Source organism: Manis pentadactyla, chromosome 1, assembly GCF_030020395.1.
Source record: "Manis pentadactyla isolate mManPen7 chromosome 1, mManPen7.hap1, whole genome shotgun sequence".
In the NCBI taxonomy this organism is placed as follows: domain Eukaryota; kingdom Metazoa; phylum Chordata; class Mammalia; order Pholidota; family Manidae; genus Manis; species Manis pentadactyla.
In genome coordinates this window covers 116,122,422-116,142,933 of record NC_080019.1, presented here as the reverse complement: position 1 = coordinate 116,142,933, position 20,512 = coordinate 116,122,422, and the positions used below count along the sequence as shown (strand labels likewise).

Genomic DNA, 20,512 nt, shown 5'->3' with positions numbered 1-20,512 from the left:
CTTTCTACCTGAGGGCATATATATATTCACAAATGCTTTTCTTTACACACATAGAGTAGTGCCTGATACATATTTCTTGGATAGAGGCCTCTCGCACTGAGGGTGACCATCTCTAACTTCTATACTCACCCTGAAATCTATGCCAGTCTGTCTGTGATGACAGCTGCAGCAGAAACCGTGCTTGTAGACATGATTTCATTTCATCATTTCAGTAGCATTGTAATGGATAATTTACCCCATGTTACAAATGAAGAAACTGGAGCCAAGAATATTTGCCCTTGCTTCTGGACTTCAGCCTGCCTTTATTACACTGCCTCCCTGAGTAATAGGAGTAATTGCCTGTACAAGGGAAGTTGGCATACTGCTGGATTTTTCTGACAGCTAAAGGATGTTAATGCTACCAGTTGATTAGTAGCAAAAGGCTTTTATTGTTCTTTCTGTAAAATAATGCATATTTGTTATTACACTGTAGATGAGGATTAAAAATCACCTAAAATCATAACCACCCAAAGATAAGCAATATTAACATTTCAGCACAAATATTTCCAAGATTTTATATGACACCATAAATACTTTTTTTAGTTTTGCAAATATTTGATACTCTTAACATCGTTTCACAACACCTAGAAAATACTTTCCAGATCCTTACATATTTACAGATTACATTATATTTGATGGTTGTATTCAACTAAATGGCTCTATCACAGTGTACTTATTAGCTAGTTCCCTTAGACATTTATAGTGGTGACCATCTAATCATATCTATGATTTTAGTGCTTTTTATGTGCTAGGCACAGAATTATTAGCTGCTTGCTTATCTTCCAAGTAATCAGGAAAACCTTTTTCTCTCTTAACTTACTACTTTTTTGAGTACTGATGAAGTTAAACTTTTTGTTTATAACCCTTAGTATTTCTTCTTTAGTCATTTTCCTGGTTCTGTCCTTTACCCATTTTTTCTTTGGGATGTTCATCTTCTGTTGATTTTTAAAAGCTCTTATGTCATTGATACTGACATTGCTCTATCTGTCAGAGACTTTTCCCTGGTTTGTTTTATTTTTGGTTTTGTTCCTGGTATTTTTTAACTTACAGAAATTTGTATAATCGGGTATATCCATATTTATCTTGATGATTCTGATAATTACACATAAAAGATTGGTACGATTACATAAAAGACTTGGTAATTGTTGGTATGATACATAAAAGATTTCCTCACTCCAAGTTTTATACTTTTCCTATGTTTACTTTACCATATGGTTTCATGTTGAAATCTTTCATTCATAGGAAATTTATTTTGGCATGTGGTACAAAACAGGGGTCTAACTTTTTCCACCACTAATTTGAAATGCTAACCTTGAGTAGGAAATTTTTGGAATATACCTGACAGTTTTTAACTTCCCCTTCAATTCCTTTGATATGCCTATCTTTCATTCCCTGTATTACTGTTTTAATTATTGTAGTTTTACAGTATTGCCAATATCTAAATAGATCCTTATTTCTTTTCAAAAATTATTTGATCTTTTAAATAAAATTTAGAATTATTTTATCAATGGCATTGGAAAGCCTTGCTTTTATAGAACAATTTTCAGTGAATCAGTACCTTCAAACTCCTAAATACTTTATCTTTAATTAGATCCTTTTTCCTCAGAAAAGTTTTAAAGTTTATTGTTATATTGCCCACATTTCCTGATTATTCCTAGAGATTTTATATTTTTGATTGCTATTATGAATGGGATTTTTTAAACTAATTTGTACCTCTTTGGTCTGCAAAAATTGTATCTACAGGTGCAAGAATGAACTAGCAAACACATGTATATGTTACTGCTCTTTGCAAATAAGTGATTTTATATATTCAGATACATAATCTGAATTATGTATTCGCAACTGTACAGATAGACTGTGCATGAAAAAATACTCAGGAAGATAAGAGGCTACCATGTCATTGTTCTGATAGTTTTTTTGCCACTCCCCGACTCAAGGGATCTGAAAGGTGCCATATGGTTTTGGGAAGACGGGTTAAATTGTTCAGAAATAAGCATTAAAAAGTAATTTGCAAATAATTTCATTCATGTGAACTTCTAATCCCCAGTACTAAATCATAGTAGGTATTCATCTTGTTCTTAGTTAAAAAAATGTAACTACTTTCTTCTTACAGATTTCAGAGACAGCTGTCTGAACCCTGCCACCCCTTCCCTCAGTCGGGAGTTCCTGGAGATAATCGCCCCAATTACCACCGGCAAATGTCAGAACCTATTGTCCCTGCAGCTCCCCCGCCCCCTCAGGGATTCAAGCAAGAATACCATGACCCACTCTATGAACATGGAGTCCCAGGCATGCCGGGCCCCACAGCACATGGGTTCCAGTCCCCGCTGGGAATCAAGCAGGAGCCCCGCGATTACTGCGTTGATTCAGGTTAGTATGACATCATGCCATTCCTTACTTCATCCTCTCAGTCATCTGTCTGATCATTATGGAGTGCCTTCATGTATAGGACTTTAGGGAATAGTTTTATAAAAGTTGCCCACAAAGAACTTAGGAGCTATTAGACATGTTTATGCAGAACTGAATATAAAACAAAATAGAGAAGCCTTACAAATGGTAGGCAGTACAGCAGGCATTCAAAAGTGGTGTGCAATACACCTCTAAGTCTAGTCTTAAAGATTACTAGGGTCCAATCTTGGTGATCCCTTCTTTTTAAGATCTATTATCTTAGGGCGACTGGACACAGGAAATATTTCTGCAATTTAGTCCTGCCCTTAGTTCTACAGCACCCTTTTTGAATACAGTAAACTCCTAAATTCCCAGTGTAAGCGTAAGGAAGAAAGGCCACGTGTAGGATGGGATTCTTTATATTCTTGAAGTGAATGGTGATCCAAGAAAGCACCTGGTGTGCCCTAATTATATGGGGTACTGGGCACATATGGAAAAGGCTGCCCTGTTGGTTGTGTCATGGAATTTACTGCTCTGTTGCATCGCTTTGCTCTGGTGAAGGTCCTCTGTCCTTCAGTGCCTGCTAGTGAACACAGGGAGATACATAACTGGACACCCATTGTTTGGTTATAGATTATATTTTGTCTACAAACTTAAGCATTTCAAGAAGTTTGAGCTATGCTTGGGAACCCTTGTCCCCCATCCCAGACACACACTCATTCATTGACTACATATCTTATAGGCCAGGCATCTTAAATGAGATCATTAGGGGAAAGGAGAGTTGGAATTTTACAGTTTGCACATTTAGAAACTCTTTCCTCCTCTTTATTTCCCCTTCTTACAGACATGCCTCAAGCTTGTTCATTCTTTTTTTGCAGTTGGTGTTAAAGGAATTTGAGGGTGGCAGATAGGTTTTCATCCTTGTCCGTGTATGCTTTTTTTGAGGATGGTTGGGGGGTCAGTGTGTACTTTTAATGGCTTCTGCAAACAATGGAGTATAGAATTTGCTCATGGCCTTCTGTGAGATGATACATGAATCACTCAATTCAGGCAGAAATTGATTATGGGAAAGGCTGGGGAGGCAGGCAGAAGGGAGTCATCCATTGCTTTATGATAGAAAACTACCAAGTGTAAGTATTGATAGCTTGTAAAGTGTTCCACTTCTGAAGACTTTGATGAATTTTCTTAGGAGCAGGCATGTCTAGCAACTTTCCTCCTTTGGGACTGACATTTCAATCTGTCCCTGATGAATTTTCACCCCACCCCACTCCCTTAAAGCAAGATACTCAGTAGATGTCACTGTATCTGTGATTCATGTGTCCCACATAGGTCCAGCTCAAACTCACTGTCTTCCCTCTGGACAGACACTTTGTTGACATGACGTCTAAAGAAGAGAGCACTTGAGTGTGGGTTTCTGTTCCAGCGTGGCAAAAATGTACTTGCCAGCTGCCCACTCTTGCTCGCTCTTGTCCTAGCTTCGTAATTTCAAATGCCCTAATGTCGCTGTCTTAAAAAACACCCTCACCTCTTGGAGCAGAATTGGATGAGACCATCAGCTATAAAGGAGAGTAAACTGGGAAAGATCCTCCCCCACTCCAAACCCCAAAGCCCCGAGTCAGTATGGGGCCCAAGTTTGGCCTTTTGAAACAAAAGCTAATTTCTTTTCTACCGTTAACTCTCTCACCACATTAGATTTCCAAAAGGAGCAGCTTATTGAGAATGAGGCATCATTGTTTTCCTCCCAGTTCTCTTGATGAGTCAAGAGCCCTACTTCCAGATGGTGGGTCATGGTGCTTCCCATCTTGCTTATTGGGGTGGTACCTCTTTCCCAGGAAAGACCAAAAGACATGACCTTGGAGCAGGAGAAGGTTTGGGGTCTTAAGACCAAAAGACATGACCTTGGAGCAGGAGAAGGTTTGGGGTCTTTAGTGCAGAGCTGCAATTCAGCTGGTGTGCTGATTCAGCTGCAGAAACTATTGGCAGGAGTGTGTATGTCGGTGTTTTTCTCTTTCAGAAGTGCCTAACTGCCAGTCATCCTACCTGAGAGGAGGGTATTTCTCCAGCAGCCATGAGGGTAAGTAGTTTTGGTTTTTTGTTTTTTTTTAAATAATATTCAAGGAAGGTTAAAAGTACTCAGTTTCCAGGCTAAGATTTGAGATCATAGGTTAAACCATCCTTAGCTCCAGAGTAGGAGAGCTAACTGATGATAATCTGCAGTTATTTTGCACACAGGGTTTGAGGCACGCTCCTGAACACTTAAGGCAGCCATCATCTTCAGTAGTAATGACCTTAAACTTTCAAGTGTTCATGGGATAATATGAAGACAAAGATGAATCAACCTGGTTTCCATACGAGGAGGTTATATACTTGTATATATAAGACTGTCAGCCTAAATTGGCACTTAGGAACTGTCATGACTTGAGATGGTAGACTGAGGACTTTTCTGAATACTGAAATGGGAAAAGGTTTTTTTGCTTAGAAAAGGTTCCCCAAAAGCATATACTGTTTTCTGTCATATTAAGGTTTTTGTTACTTTAAAATTTCTGGTGTCCAGGCCTCACCAGAGCAATTAAATCCTTGAAATGCTGAAACAGGACTCAGGCATTCATAGTTTTTAAAGCTGCTCGGGTGATTCCAGGGTGCATCCTACATTGATGACCACTGTTCTCTAGAGGAAGGTTTAAGGAGCTAATAAAACAGCACAAGAAAGCATTGGTGGTGTTTGTGATTGGTCCACAAGAGTGGTTTCTGTGGGTAGCTGATACCCACTGACTTCGTTGGAGGGGAGACCAAGTGTGGGTGCACTGGGCATGCGGTGATACTCTGATGCATGTCCAGCCGTGGGGCAGAAGGGCTGTCCACAGGACCTCTAACAGTGATTGGCACAGCTGTGTGGGGCTCTCTTCCAGGTTACCAAATGTTTCTACAGCAGCAATTGATGTGTGCAGCAGACAAACTAGGAGGGAGTGAGGGAAGAGAGGGAGGAAAACATTTTGCATAATTACAACATTTAGAAAGGAGCATGTTCTTAAAGGAAATATTTTTAGTAAGGCATTGGGCTACTTACTACACAGAGTATCTGGCGAGTTTAGATGTGTTTTTTCCTCTCCCATTCCTTTCCCTGACCCCCCACACATCAAAGAAGTGAGTTTCAAAGAGACCTGCATTCTTAATTGCTCTAACATACCCCGACATGGTTTTTCTCTCCTTCCTACACAGTCTTGACCACAGAGGCCAGCTAGTGAAACAAGTGTTTCTGATTTGCATCTGTGATTACTAAGATAGCCATCCTGCCTTAGCGCTCACCTGGAGTCTTCGCATACTGTTTTGAATCTTTCATTTCCACTTTGCTCCTCAAACAGGTTCTTCCTTCCTGCCACCTTTATTTGAGTGATTAGATGGTTGTGGCCACAACTGCTATAACTGATAGTGCAAATTCAACTGACTTAAATTTTACTTAAACCAACAGCGTCTTCTAGATGTTTTCAAGAAGCATATGTGGTGATGCCTGGAAACCATGAAACACACCAACGATACACATGGGCAGGCCTTCATCTGATTAGTTTGAAAACCAAACCTAAAATTTAATCTAGATTTACATTTTTCCTTAATACTGTGAATGCATTATCCTTATCTTAGAGAAGAAAAGCTTTAAAAATAACAGCAAATTTGTCAGGTGTGTGAAACTTGAAGTAGTTTATATAAAGTAGTGACTTTATATAAGGCTATTAAAACATCAATGGTGTATCAAAATCCACATGGAATATAAAGCCTGGCAGCCAAGGCAAAATGCATGAAGCATGAAAGGTTATACAATTCTTGCTGATCATACAAAATATAACAGTTTGTCATAAAAATCAGTATCCTAGGACCAAATTGGAAAATAAATTTGTCATAGGAATCACTGAATATCTGACTTAAAAGTTAGCATTGTATTCTTAAATCTCTTTTTTAAATGGATACTACAGATTCTCTCATATCCATTTAAATATTTAGTGAGCACTTACTATGTACCAGTGCTATGAGGATACTAAGGTATTCAGAACATTGTCCTTATTCTCAAGCAATTTAGAATCCATGACAGAGAATATAAGAAAAAGCTCTCACATTATCCAATTAATTTCTTATTAGTACTTAGCACAATGTGCACTTACTATCTTTTTTTAAACTATCTTTTGTGATGCACTGATGTACCGGGAGCTATTCTTGGCACTCTGGTATAAAAGTAAATAAATCAATGGAACAGAATAGATATAGATATACCTCATTATATTCTTACAACAACCCTATAAGGTAGGAATTCTTATCTTCCCCAGTACTTAAATGAGGAAACTGGAGCACAGAGAGATTAATTAACTTGTTCACAGTCACACAGCTAACCCATGTCCATCAGCCTGACTCCAGGGCCCACACGTTAATGTTCCACACCATGTCTCATATTTTCCCCCTACTTTATTGTCTGTCTCCACCAGTTGGGACACAAGGTCCATGAGAGCAAACGCCACGTCCGTATTCTTCTCATTATCTACCCCCTTCTAGCACAGTGCCTGGCATAAATATTTTTTGGATTAAATAGTTAATAAATGTCAATAAAATATACTTCCTTTGATACAGTGAAGCAAACAGAGCAATAGTGCTTGGGGCTGAGAACACAAAAATGAATACTACAAACCTCAGAATAATCTCAGTTTCCTCCAAGTTGGGCAGTGTCTTGCCAGTCCCACGCCTCTTAAAAAATGGTACTGGTTCTGCCAAGAAGAACTTGATCTAGGCTGATTGTGAAGAAAGAACAGCAAGTTATTTTTTGGTGCCTTTACTCAGGGACTTTTTTTTTTTCAAGTCATAGTGAATCCCTCTGAAAATCTAATGATAGCCCTTCCTTGCAGAACAGCTTCCCCTGCCTGTCCCCACTGCACACCTGACATGCATACGTCTGCACTAACTACACAGCAAGATCACTAGACCAGAAAACCGAGCACAGGGGCGTCATTACCAGACAGGAGCCCCTGGTACTTTCTCTGGAGCAACATAGTCTTTTTGAATTCTCCTTCAGGTTTTCCATATGAAAAAGATCCCCGGTTGTACTTTGACGACACTTGTGTCGTTCCTGAGCGACTGGAAGGTAAGCATCCTCGTCCAGTTTGTGGCTAAGTGGGCGGGTTGGAGACATCAGAGCCCCTCAGCCAGTCTTTTTAATGCCAGATTGGCATTCACAACTCCTTTTTGCCCAAATCACTGAAGAAATTTGAGACTAAAGTATTGCCTATGTACTTTACCCCAAACAGGCAAAGTCAAACAAGAGCCCACCATGTACCGGGAGGGGCCCCCCTACCAAAGGCGAGGTTCCCTTCAGCTGTGGCAGTTCCTGGTTACCCTTCTCGATGATCCAGCCAATGCCCACTTCATTGCCTGGACAGGCCGAGGCATGGAGTTCAAGCTGATAGAACCTGAGGAGGTGAGCACTGGGTGCTGGACTCAGGTGGTTTGTGGTCCACTGGTGGTAATGATGATGTTTGCTCTCCTTTCGCTCCCCATTGAGGCTTTTTATTGTGTTAAATGTGCTCTTCCTTCTCATCCAGATTCTGGCCTGGCCACTGGGCTTGGCACTGCCCTTCCTATCCATAGGACAATTTACAATTCATGGACAGGCAGAGTTCTCCACTATAGAATACATAAGAACTATTAGTAAACATACACCAAGTGTGGGGAGCCCATGAAGATTTACATTCAGAAAGGGTCTGTTTTCCCTCTTGGGAAGGCTTTTTATGGGTTGTTTCAGTGATAACCGACTGGTTCTGTTATGTTGTGGCCTGTATCTAGGCTGCATGAACATGCTGTATGACATTTTGGTAATATGTTATAAGATGCAACTACCCCACTGTGTATGCTCAGTGGCTGTACCGTAGAGAAATAAAATTATCAGAGATGGCTCAATCTTATGAGATTAGGTTTTTTTAAGTGTGTTATGCAGTATCACAATGGTTGAAAGAAGACCCAAACTATTATTTTGTTAATAGGAAAAGAATATTGTTACCGTCTGTTTGCCCAGAACTGCTGATAGAGTGCCCCACCATTCTTTCTACCAGACAGAGCCAGTACTGTTTCTGCAATGGAAAAGACACATAACAGAACCCCTTCCCTGAATATCAGGCCCTCGGTTTGGCATGTTCCAAAGGGGTTTATTTTTCATTTCTATTTCACTTAGAATCTAAAGAGATTATGGATGGAAAAGCAATAAGCACCTGAAAATCTGACATACGCTCCTTTTGATAGCATGTATGTAGGCATTGTATATTAAACCAGAAAACCAAAAGGTATCTTTGGGTTGGGTGCAATTGAAATGGGAACAATACTCTTGGGAAGGCATTTGAGCAAGAACGGCAGTTTTAGATGTTGTTCGATTAACTCCAGGGCTCACTTCAGCACACCAAAGGGATAAGTTGGTATGTAAGTTAACAGCAGGAGGTAACAACCTCGCATTTGGCTTGGAAGAAGAAAATGGTCTAAAAGTGAAGATGGGAAAAGAAGAATATGTGAATTGGAAGCGTAGGAAGAATCCTGACTGGTAGAGAATAAGGAAGGCTTCATTAAAGGAAGTTACAAAAGAAGTACATATGGTGTTCCCTGTCTGGCGTCATTCATGAACATGGCAATGAGCCAGCGTCTTACTTTGTAAATAGTTTCTGTTAAGACTCAGTCTACCTTGAAAGCCAGGGTTTGGTACTGGTGTGTTTTTACAAGGTTTCTTTGTAGCTAACTCATGTAGAACTGGAGCCATGTTTTAGGCTTCCAGCTATACTGGAGAGCCATCCACCCGACCTCCTTCTCGTAATGTGGCCTGGTTTATTTGAGGCTTGAGGAAAGCATGTTGCCGAGACTCACTAGGCTCTTTGAAAGTAAATCTGTCATGTGGGCAGCCCTTATTGATTTACTGCCTTTCACAAACAGGAGCTTTTATTACTTTATTGCCACTGCCTCAGGCCTAAGCACAGGCTGTACAGCTGCAGGTAAACCTGGTTATGACCCTGTGTAAAGCTGTTATTGAATCTTCTGCTCTCCCGCCAGTGGTAAAGAAAATGATGAACAGATGGCAAAAGGTCCCTGCTTTCTTACTTAATAAGGAAACTAATATTAATCCAGAACGTTAATAAATGCCAAGCAGCCATGTCACGTGAGAGGCCTGTGGTGACCTTGAGCCTCCCTGTGCCGACTGGACAACTTTGTTTCTTCCAGAAGTACTCCTTTCCATCCCACCTCGAAGTCCCCAAGGTTTCTGTGAACTCTGAATGTTCCAGAACCAGTTCTGTTCCATGTGTGCACTTTGGTGCCAGGACATGCAGCATTTGCTAAAGGTTTTTTTCCACTCTACTCCTTGTATAGCTCTGCAGGCCCTACTCTTTGTCAATGTCAGGAAGATATCAACTCCTCAAAAAAGCTGTGAGAAGTTGTCGTGGGGGGAGCTTGAAGGGTGAAGCAGAGGAGGAAGCTGTTTGGGACGTAATTGTAGGCAGCTGTGTGGCTGAGTAGTGCACTCTGGGTAATTATCCATAATATCCATTACACTGTGCATGGAAATTGTGGTTTTAGAACTGCGTTTTGGCAGGCCCCCTAATCAAATGTCTTTTGATAGTCATCCAGCTTAGCACCCTCTCAATTATGACTGACTCGGCTTTAATCTGGAGCCATTTTAACTGTGAATCTGCATTAATGAATATTTTGGGGGGTAGGGTTGTTTGTTGAACATGTGGCAGATAACTGATGCCATGGGGATGTTTAAAAGGATGGGCTGCTAGAAAGAGCCGCTCCCTGTGCTCTGGTTGTTCTCTCTTGAAAAGGGAGGAAGAGACATGTGAATTTTTAACTCCTTCAGCCTCCACCCTCAAGATGCGTGCTATCAAAGGCACGAATGGGAAAGATGAAAGTAACAAGCTGTTGCCTGCTCCCCTCACCCCAGAAATGGGGCAGCCCTAATTTCTAGCTGTTCTGCAGTTGTGTAACATCACACATCACCGTAGAAGCAGCAGCCCTGGTGAAGGCTACTGAGTCATAGAGCTCTGGCCCAAGAGGATGAGTCAGTAGCTATGGCTACAGGCAGCTCGGCAGTCTGTGCAGATACAGAACCCCCTCCAGTAAGCTGTTACATATGCAAGTGACAGCAAAGGGAGGTCATAGCTAACGTTGAAGAATATTCAAAAATTGTTTTCCATCACTGAATATGGTAAAATGCTGAGGCTAGGCTTCATTTAAGGTGCTCTGCATCCCTGTGACTGACAGTTCAAGTATTAAAACTATGCTTTTCTTTTAAATGACTGTAATGCCATTTCTTTTGAACAGGGTAGACAGACATCCTTGGTTTAGCAGACTGCCTTCTTACTATTATTTCTACTGGTTTAAAATGTTCATCTTCTCTAGCCAGGGGGTGTAGGTTTGGTTAATGTTGCTTTTTTCGCTATTTTGAATGGGTGCACTGTGGAGAAAGGAGGAGGGCCAAGGACATGATCTGTGCCATAGAGGCATGCAGCAAATGAATGGGAAATTTAACTTTCACACGGTTTCTTGCAAAGCAGAGTGGAATTGTGGCTATTGAATTATTCTAATGTAATTAGGACAGATGCCTTCTTCCTTACTTTTCAGATCATTTCTGGTATTTATTAAAGGTCATTTAGAATCCTGAATTCAGAGATGTTGCTTTCCTTCTGCCCAGATATTTAAGGAAATACTTTAAGTGAAGTGCTGTTTTATGATCTGCTTTTCCACTTGCAGTCTCCCTACTTCTCATTCCTTGTTTAACATCAGCTTTTTCAAAGATCAAAGGAATTTGGTTCTTTTGTTTTCTTAAAAATGTTCCCTACAAATTGACCTATAGTGTTCAAAACATGACCCCTGGCTTGCATACATTTAAAGACCTCTGAGAAGACTCACATTTTCAGGGTTGTTATTCTCCTACTTTGACAGTCATTCTTATAGGTAGGATTTTGGATGTTGAGTTACTGAAGAACAGAAATTGCTTGGCCATCATGATAATTGGGGGAACTCCACTAGGAAGCTTTCTTGCTATGAGGATTCTTTGCCTGAAGCTCCAGTTACAGCTCCCCATTACTGCACCTCAGGTGGACTGGGTTGGATATAATGTACTTCAGAACTGTTTGGGAAGCCCTGTTAATTTTTCATTAAGTGGATAATGGTGCTGTATGTTTTAATGTCCATTCTGCAAGTCTGCTGGGAGCAGGGGATTGGACGGCAGCAGGCTGAAATGATCTGATTCCCCCTTACTCCATGCACTGCAATAAGTAAACATCTCCCAGCCCCTCTCCAATCTTATTAGAATTGAACTTTTGCTCTGCTGGCCCATTAGCAGCTCACTAGTGTGTTTCTAATGTTTCAGGAATGACCATTCTAATTATTCCTTATTGACTGCTACAGAAACCATAGCACTTAATGGCAACATGCTAATGGTCTATGGGTATTGGTCAATAATTCATATGTGGAGAAACAGTAGAGAGCCTGCTTCCTTTGGGACATGAGCCAAGCCTTCTGCAGTCTTAAAGTGCTAGGATTCTTCAGACTCGAGGTCTCACCTCTTAGCAGTTGTGACTGAATCATCACCTTTGTTGTATGTTTGGTCTTGAGGGAACTCAATCCTTTTGCTTCCAGGTCAAGGAAATGCATCATTGGCCAGAGCAGCCAGGTCACAGAACTGGCTCTCCTCAAACTGGGAAAAGGCCACTGGGCCTTGGGAATAGGCATCCATTGCTCTCTGTTTTCCTGTCTCTCTAGGTTGCTCGGCGTTGGGGCATCCAGAAGAACCGGCCAGCCATGAACTATGACAAGCTAAGCCGTTCTCTACGCTATTACTATGAAAAAGGCATCATGCAGAAGGTGAGCAATTACAAGAGACAGACCATTCTAACCACTTTTTAAAAAGTGTCAGGGGCTTCTGTAGTAAGACCGTTCATAAAGGCTGAGAGAAAATGTTAGCTTCATAAGTGATTCTGTGGTCAGAAAAAAATCTCGAGAAAAACTTAAAACAAGAGTCAAAAGAGATCGAAAGAGCACCTTTAATTGCTCTTGGGTATGAGAAAACCAAAGGTTATGTGCCAAACATGCCAAAGGCTCCTCTGCTTTATTTAAAGTGCCTATAATTATTACAATGTCTAGAACCTTAGGCCAACTCTTATATCCGTAAAGGAGCATGTGAGGGGACCGACTTGAAGGTCTCAACTCCCACGAGGGCTTAGTTGAAGTCTTTAGTTGTTAAAATACCTAGACCCTTAAATCTGTAAGTGTTAGAGGAGTAAGGAAATCCTATTTCTCTTTCCAAATCCAAGAAACTGGAGGTCAGGTTAAAAATCCAAGGCAAATTTTTGTTTGGTCTTTCTAAGCCATTGTATTTTATACTGTTACCAAGGTGCTAGTATTTATTCAGTCAGGTAGTCTGCATGGAAGAGGCCACCGAGGTGCACTTAGAAAAAGCATACGGTCATTGCTGCTGAGAACTTGTCGGTTCTGAAACTAGGTTTACCTTTCTCATAGGCAAGTAGTAATGTGACCCCCATATTCCTCTCACCTCTTTAAAAACCATTAAATAGCTTTTCATGGTCCTCTGGATAAAGTCCAGACTCCTTAATGCTTCATACCAACTCAAAGCCTATCCCAGTCTGGGTGCCACCTGACTCCTCTGTTTCTTCACTGCTGCTTGACTGCTTTCACCAGCATAGCCATCCACCTCCTCATTAATCTAGTATTTGTTTACCAAAGAATACATACCACATATAAGTTACCAAGCATATAATGGAAAAACACCTAGTAAATTACCATTGTACTTAAGAACTAGAATATTCCTAATGCCTTCACTACTGGCCAGCCAGTAATCACCTATTCACTCCAAGAATCTGAAGTCCTCAGGCTGGGTCACATGGTCCCCTTTTCTGCTTCTGATAGCACCTGTTCTTGTCTCTCTCACTGCCCTTCTCTCAGGTTGTGAATTACCTGTTTCTTTTCAGTATCCTCCACCAGAGTGTAAGCTCCTTTGGGGCAGAATTGAGGGTTTGATTTTAGCGCTTGGCACAGACTTAAAGGATACTCTAAGATTAGTGGTCAGCCTGCTCTCCCTCCCCTTGTTTTAAAGGGTACAATTCAGCAGTTTTTAATATATTCAGAGTTTTGCAACCATTGCCACAATCAATTTTAGAATATTTTATCACTCCCAAAAGAAACCCAAAGCCATTAATGGTCACTTCCCATTTTCCCCCAAACCTCACACACATGCACACACACTCCCCTTTTAGTGTTAATAATATCAGGTGGAATCCTAAATTTAAGGAGAGCTGTTACTCCTTTGGTTTTCCCAACTTCAGATACAATTTGAGAGAATGTAACCAGACACAGTAACATGAACCAAAGGCAATGAGTTGTCCCTGTGACTAGTTCCTACATTCTCTGAGGAAGTAGAAGAGAATTTTATTTCTGAGACTAAAACAGACAAAGAGTAAGAAAGGCACAAGGAATGAGGCTTGGATGGGTTCAGATCTTCATACTCCCATTTATGGGCTGTATGCTTTGAGGAAAGTAGCTTAACCTCCCAAAGCCTCTATTTCCGGTAAAACTTTAGATAAAAATCTCTGCTCTAATCTCATAGGGTAATACATGTAAAAAACTTCCAGAAATAATAATGTGCTGTTCAGTGTAAGGGATTGTTACATTTATTAGATGGCCCATGAGTAAATGGGAATTAAATAAAAGGTGGTTAAAAGCATACCAGTGTGGGAGAGGGACCTAGAAAAGCTGTAGTTCCATATTCTCAGTTTTTGAAAGGGAAAACTGAGAGTCACAGAGCTTAAGACTTGTTAATGACTGAACCAGAACTGGAAGCTTCTGATCCGGGATTTTTTTCTATTGTACCCACTGCCTCACTCTTCCTCAGACATGAACTGACTTTTGGGATAGGGAACCAGAGGTTTACTGTAAACCTGTAGCTTAAGAAAACTAGTCAGGGATGGTTGACTGTATACCTCCTGCCCTTAAGACTTGCTTTGGTGAGAATGCTGATCAACCAGTTTCAGACATACAGCCCTTAACTCCTCATGTCAGAGCTCCAAAGACCACTGAGGCAGACACCCATGAAGACTAGACATAGAAGTGTCCCTGTAACATAAGCTATAAGATCTCTTGGGATAATTGGATAATTGTAGTATAGCCTCTGTACCTGCCACTATGGCTAGCAACAGACTTCTTCAACCCAAGATTTGGAAGCAAAGCCATATTTCTATAATTAAAAAGATTTTAGAGTCACAACAGAAGGACTGAAGGGCACAGTTAAACTCAGTGTTTCCAATTTTGAGTCTAAAATGTTTATTTTATCAGTAATTTTAGCTGCTTTCCTGTACTCCTTTGCCCCATCTGAACAAAGACAAGTATCTGGTTTGATTTTCAGTAGTGTGTGTCCTCCCCTACAACTGGCAGGGAAGGGATGACCCTGTGACTTAGATGGCTCATCAGCTACACCATGAGGTCTTTGAAGAATCAAGACCTCTTGGCTATTGTAATATGGTAATGCATAAAATCCACATAAAGGTAGTCAGTTCCTTCAGTGTAGCAGAACCATGGGATGAGTAATTTAAAACTGCAGGCTAGCCAAGAAGCAATTCTGTTTGGATTTGGAGCAAACTTAAAATTCCCACTCTCTGACCCAATCCCAAGCCCTTCAAAATAACAAAGCCATACTACAGTAGAGACTGTAAACTTTGGAGGTGCTGAAAACGCGGCCTGACTCTTCTGCATTGGACCTTTCAACCCTTACCTTCTTGGCACACCAAGCCCCAGCCTCAGCATACTATTATGTCTAAGCTGAGTGTGACACTGTGAGGATTTTCTTCTCAAAGAGCCTATCAAGTATGAATTTGAAACTAAGATACCATCGTTTTCAACTGCTGAGCAGTGGTGTCAACAAAACACTTGTCAGGTAACCAGTCCCCAGGCATATCAAAATACATCTTAATGATTTGGATAATCACCTACTGACGAGCCTCCTTTGGTCCCTGCCTCCCTGAGGATTTGGTGTTTTATAAATATCTCATTATTCCTCCCCTGGCACCCTCATGCCCTGCTCCAGCTGGGCCTCATAAGGAGTATTTTCTCTTATAGGTGGCTGGGGAGCGATACGTCTACAAGTTTGTCTGTGACCCGGATGCCCTTTTCTCCATGGCCTTCCCTGACAACCAGCGCCCGTTCCTGAAAGCGGAGTCTGAGTGCCACCTCAGTGAAGAGGACACCCTGCCACTGACCCACTTTGAAGACAACCCTACTTACCTCCTGGACGTGGATCGCTGCAGCAGCCTGCCCTATGCCGAAGGCTTTGCTTACTAAGTTTCTGAGTGGCTGAGCGGCCCAACCGTAGAGCTAGCAGTTCCCATTCAGGCATACGAGGGCAGTGGTTTTGTTTGTGTTTTTGGCTGTTCCTAAAGCTTGCCCTTTGAGTATTATCTGGAGAACCCAAGCTGTCTCTAGCTCGGCACCCTTAAAGACAGATGCCTTGGCTGGGGGGCGGGAACAGGGAGGGCAGAAAAACCACCAAAAGGCTGATGCCTCAGCTCTGATCCTGACAAGGTTTCTGGGAAGAGATTGAAATGGAGCCTCCTTCCCAGGGACAATATATGCAAAGCAATACCTTGTTCAGGTTAATACCCAGGACAGAGTGTGTGACAATCTGCATTGATCATGGACTACTAAATGCCTTTACCTAGAAGGGCTCTGATTTGCACAATTTATTGCAAAAGTAATCACAAACCCATAGAACAGTCGGTTGGCTAAGTTGGGGAGACTTAAGACATGAAGGGTCAAAAATACATCTTAAAATTCAGAGAGCTCTTCTAGCTCAATCTGAAATGGTTTCCCTTGGTCTAGAAAGAAGGGGTGGGTGGTCAGAACAGCTGTTACCCACTCCATGGTTCTCAAATAAGAAACGATTGCTTCTCTTGGGAACCTTCTGGCTAGGTGGTCACCAAGAACAAGCCCCCTTTCTCTTCCCCATCACATGGCTGTGTGTGGATGGCTTTAATGTTAGGAGAAGGGTGATTAACACTTTTGACAGTATTTTGATTTGGGGGATTGTTTTGTTTTGGTGGTTGTTTTGGAAAAACAGTTTATAAACTGATTTTTGTAGTTTTGGTATTTTAAAGCAAAAAAAAAAAACCCAACCTTTTGGTAACTGCACCAACTGCATCCTTTTAGACAGGGCAGTGCTGACTGATGAAGATGCTGCAGCTTGAAAGGGGCTTTGCTGGGGGCTTCCCTTGGCCATGTACAAGCCCACTTTATTGCCTGCTTTGTGCTTTCTGCACCAGACAGCCTGATGGAACATTTGCACCTGAGTTGTACATTTTTGAGGTGTGCAAGGGAGCCTGGACACACCGCTTAGATTCTATGTGTATAGTACCCCATGTTCTCTAACATGCCCTCTCTGGAAAGCATATGTACATAATACACGTCCTGTCCATCTGACACCTGGTCACTTGGTGGGAACCCTAGGGATTCTTCCCTGGGCACAACTGATGACAATTTCCATTTCATCGGTTTGTTTTGTTTTCCTTTTCCTTTATTTCTTGGACTATAAACCCTGCATATGATTCAGTGGGGTTTGAGACACACATGTGACACTGACAGGTAACACAGTGCTAGCATATTAGTCTCCTGCCACCTTAAAAAAAAGTTTACTCTGATTGCTGTATTATATTGGAAAAGTTTTAAACAACTTAGCTAAAGCTGAGCTCAGAGTGGAGGAAGAGCTGTTGGAAAGTGGCAGTGCCTTGCTGCCTGCTCTGTTGGTAGGATCCTGTGCTCCCATGGCACTTGGCACATTAAGAATGACTATGCTGTTCTTCATATGCCAAGGACGGTGCTGACTTGGCAAGGGTAAGACACGTACTTTGGATTCTTTTTCTATTAATGGAGTGCTCATAGTCTCACAGTCCCCTTATGACCAGCAGCATATTTGTAACGGGTACACAGGGGCAGGGTGCATTTTATAGCTCTGAAAACATAAGGTTTTCCTCTGTTGGAAGCTAATTAGCCCACAAAGGTATTAAACCCGTAGCTTGGGCCTTAATTAGCATTGTACTCTAATCAAGGGACTCTTTCCAAACCATATTTATAGCTTTCTAACCTACACATAGTCTATGCATAGACACATATTTTGCCCCCAGCTGGCTAGAGATCTATTTGTTGTAAATGCTGTATAGGATTTGTTTTTCCTTTCTTTACTTATCCTGGTTTAGGGTGTTTCTTCTTTGTTTTTTGATGGATTTGTGCTGCCTTAGCAAGTATGAAACTAATCCTCTGTAGCTTGAGCTGCCCCTCCCTTCTGTAACCACGTGGCCTGTGCTGTCATGGGACATAGGATGGCGCTGTCACTGTTGCATTCCCATCGGACTCATGCACCTCCCAGATGGTTTTCGTTTTTTGTTTTGTTTTTGCTTCTTTTCCAGAGTGTGGAAGTCTCCAGTGCAGAAAGGCTTTAACCTGCCAGTTGATTTGAGATGCTTCCCCCCTGCGCAGGGCCATATGCATCCTGCCAAGCTGCATTATATTCTGTACTGTGTACAATAAAGAAGTTTGCTTTCAGTTTACCAAGTCCCTGAAGCATGCCTCTTTCTTGCCATCAGCGATCTAATTTTAAAGTGAGGAGAAACTTCCTGTCTTCCCCTCTCCCTCCTCTCTCTCCTCCATCCCTCCTTCAATCCCCCCTCTCTTCCTTCCTTCCTCTACTTCTCCCCACCTCTTTCTCTTGCCCTCCCTCTCTCCCTCCCCTCCTCCCACCTATTTAGCCTTCCCGTGGACTGTGCAGCTGAGAGCAGTTTGTGGAACTGTAACCTGGAGACAGAAGTACATAGCTGCTCTTTGGCCTCATGTCTTAAAGTCTGGCTAAAAATTTGATCCAAAGGAGTAGAAGGTAGAGAGGTGGGCAGGGCAGTTTCCCAGCCAATGGTGAGCTGAGACCATCCTATCCATAAAGCCCACCTACTCACCAACTCTTAAGTAACTATTTTTTTAAAGCATAGTTCATGTTTGGACTTTGGGTTGTATGAAAAATTACTAACTAAGCTAGGACTGCTAGTTCCAGAATGGTCCTAGCTCAGCCCCTTAGATGGATACTTGGAAAACCAGTGAGAACTTAAGACCATTCATTTCCTAGTTGTCCCCAAGTTTTAGTCTTAACAAGTAAGAATCTTACTATAAAGGTTCCCTGAAAAACGACAACAAAAACGTAGGAAGGTCTTGCCTTTCTTTGTTCTAGCTGTGCAGCAGTAAAACTTCCACGTTTCTCTTTCTCATGGGTTTATGTCACTTGGGAAATGTGTAGAAGAAAATAAAGTTTGCAAGGCTGTGCACAGTATTGTGCCTTTCAGGTGTTCTTATTTCACTGTTTTTCTGTATCTTAATCTGGGCTTATCAAGACTCATGTTACAGAAGAGAAGGAAGTCGAGCCTCTTTTCAAGCTTATAACAGAAGGCTTTATATAAGTTTATCTACTGTCTGTCTTTCACTGTGTTACAAGCCCTTAAGTGCAAAAACATCTGAGACTGAATCAGTGCACAGCCGCTTGAATCAGAGCATGTAAGGAATGAAAGTGCCACCTAAACCCATTAATTTCAACAGATTAAGATGCTGGGTGAAGCAGGGGGAGCCCAAGACAAAGAGCCCTGCCTTGGCTTCACCGCGATAAGGCTTCAGCAATCGGCTCCCCACTATTCCCAGGCCCATTATCCAGCGTGGGCCCAGACCCAGATGGTGAACCTAATGCAGGAGGTCACCAAACACTGGGCCACCCTTCTGGTGTTGGGCACTAAGAGAAGGAAGCCCAGAAATGGGAAGTTTACTCTTCATCGAGGTCCCCTTGCTCAGCCAAGCCAGAAACAATACTCATTCAGTTGTTAGATAACAAAGAGGTACTGTGAGGGCAAAAGAATGTGGTTTTGAGAGCCAGAGTATGTGTAGAATCTTAAATTGTAATGCAGCTGGGACAAATGTAAACTGATGTAGAAGAAAAATGCTCAGGCACCCAGATAATTGGGTCCCGGGAAGAATCCACTGCCCAGTGGTGCAGGTGGCCAGGCTCGGTGTGTGGCCTCTAAAGCAAGCAGAAGGAAGAAAGCCAGGAAATCATCAGTTTTAACACAACTATATAATGTAAGCATTGATTTTATTCAGTATAAGTGTATTGTACTTAAAATAGGGGCCAAGGGTGAGAGCAACACACAAGCCAGTGTGTCATTCCAGTCCCAGCAAAGACACTGGTGTCCCGTTTGGGAGGGACCCCGTGAGAGAACAGCCTTTCTTCAGCTCCTTCAGACTAAGAGCTGGCTTTATACCCAGGCCTGGGTTTGTGGCCCTTGGCAGTGAACCTCCAATAGCTAACCTTTGGATAGCACTTTACACAGCACTTTCTCATCCCCATTATCTTTTTGGCAAGCTTTTTAAAATGTTAACACTTTGTTGAAATTGAACCTGCAAGTCAGTTGTTAGCCTCCAAAATTACTTTCTTGGAATGTTCACAATGGCTACTGTGGAAAGAAGAATGGGAAGGCAGGACATGGGTTCTGGCGGAGCAGATTCACTAGATGATGTCAGGGCCACCCTGGCCTAACCTCCTAGGTCAGTGAGAGCACCGATGACCTGTTATTTCTCAGATCTTTTAGGCTGTAAAGGAGAAAGTATAGTCTCCTTGGAACTCAAGAGGTGTGTGAGTGAATGAGTGAGTGTGTGTGTGTGTGTGTGCGCGTGTGTGTGTACATGCACAGGTTTGACAGTTAAAACACCCACAGGTCGCCACCTTTAAGCAAGCTCTGACGATTGCTGTCCCACTGTAACAGGCATCTGTTCATTTCCCAAGCATCCACTGAGCACCTCCTAGATGTCAGGCACTGCTGGTGCTAGAAACAAATGATTCAAGGTGACATTTTCAAATAAAGCCCTATTCATGAGTAATATATGTGACAACTTCTTACTTGTTTAAATGCTCTACTCACCAGCTCATAGCAGCTCATACTTAAAATATAGTACTGCCACCATCTCATTCTGACGACGTTGG

General features: G+C 41.9%; 1 protein-coding gene across 2 annotated transcripts in view; it reads left to right on the top strand.

The window, feature by feature from the left end:
- Window positions 1–18,050, top strand: part of ETV5 (ETS variant transcription factor 5) — a 54,734-nt gene extending 36,684 nt beyond the window's left edge. For both annotated transcript variants that reach the window (XM_036875200.2, XM_036875198.2), the window contains exons 8-13: window positions 2,153–2,409; window positions 4,442–4,501; window positions 7,481–7,549; window positions 7,713–7,882; window positions 12,205–12,306; window positions 15,571–18,050. In XM_036875200.2, coding sequence (XP_036731095.2) covers window positions 2,153–2,409; window positions 4,442–4,501; window positions 7,481–7,549; window positions 7,713–7,882; window positions 12,205–12,306; window positions 15,571–15,792 — 880 coding nt within the window. In that variant the 3' untranslated portion in view covers window positions 15,793–18,050. The remainder of the gene's footprint in view (window positions 1–2,152; window positions 2,410–4,441; window positions 4,502–7,480; window positions 7,550–7,712; window positions 7,883–12,204; window positions 12,307–15,570) is intronic.
- Window positions 18,051–20,512: the final 2,462 nt, after the last annotated feature.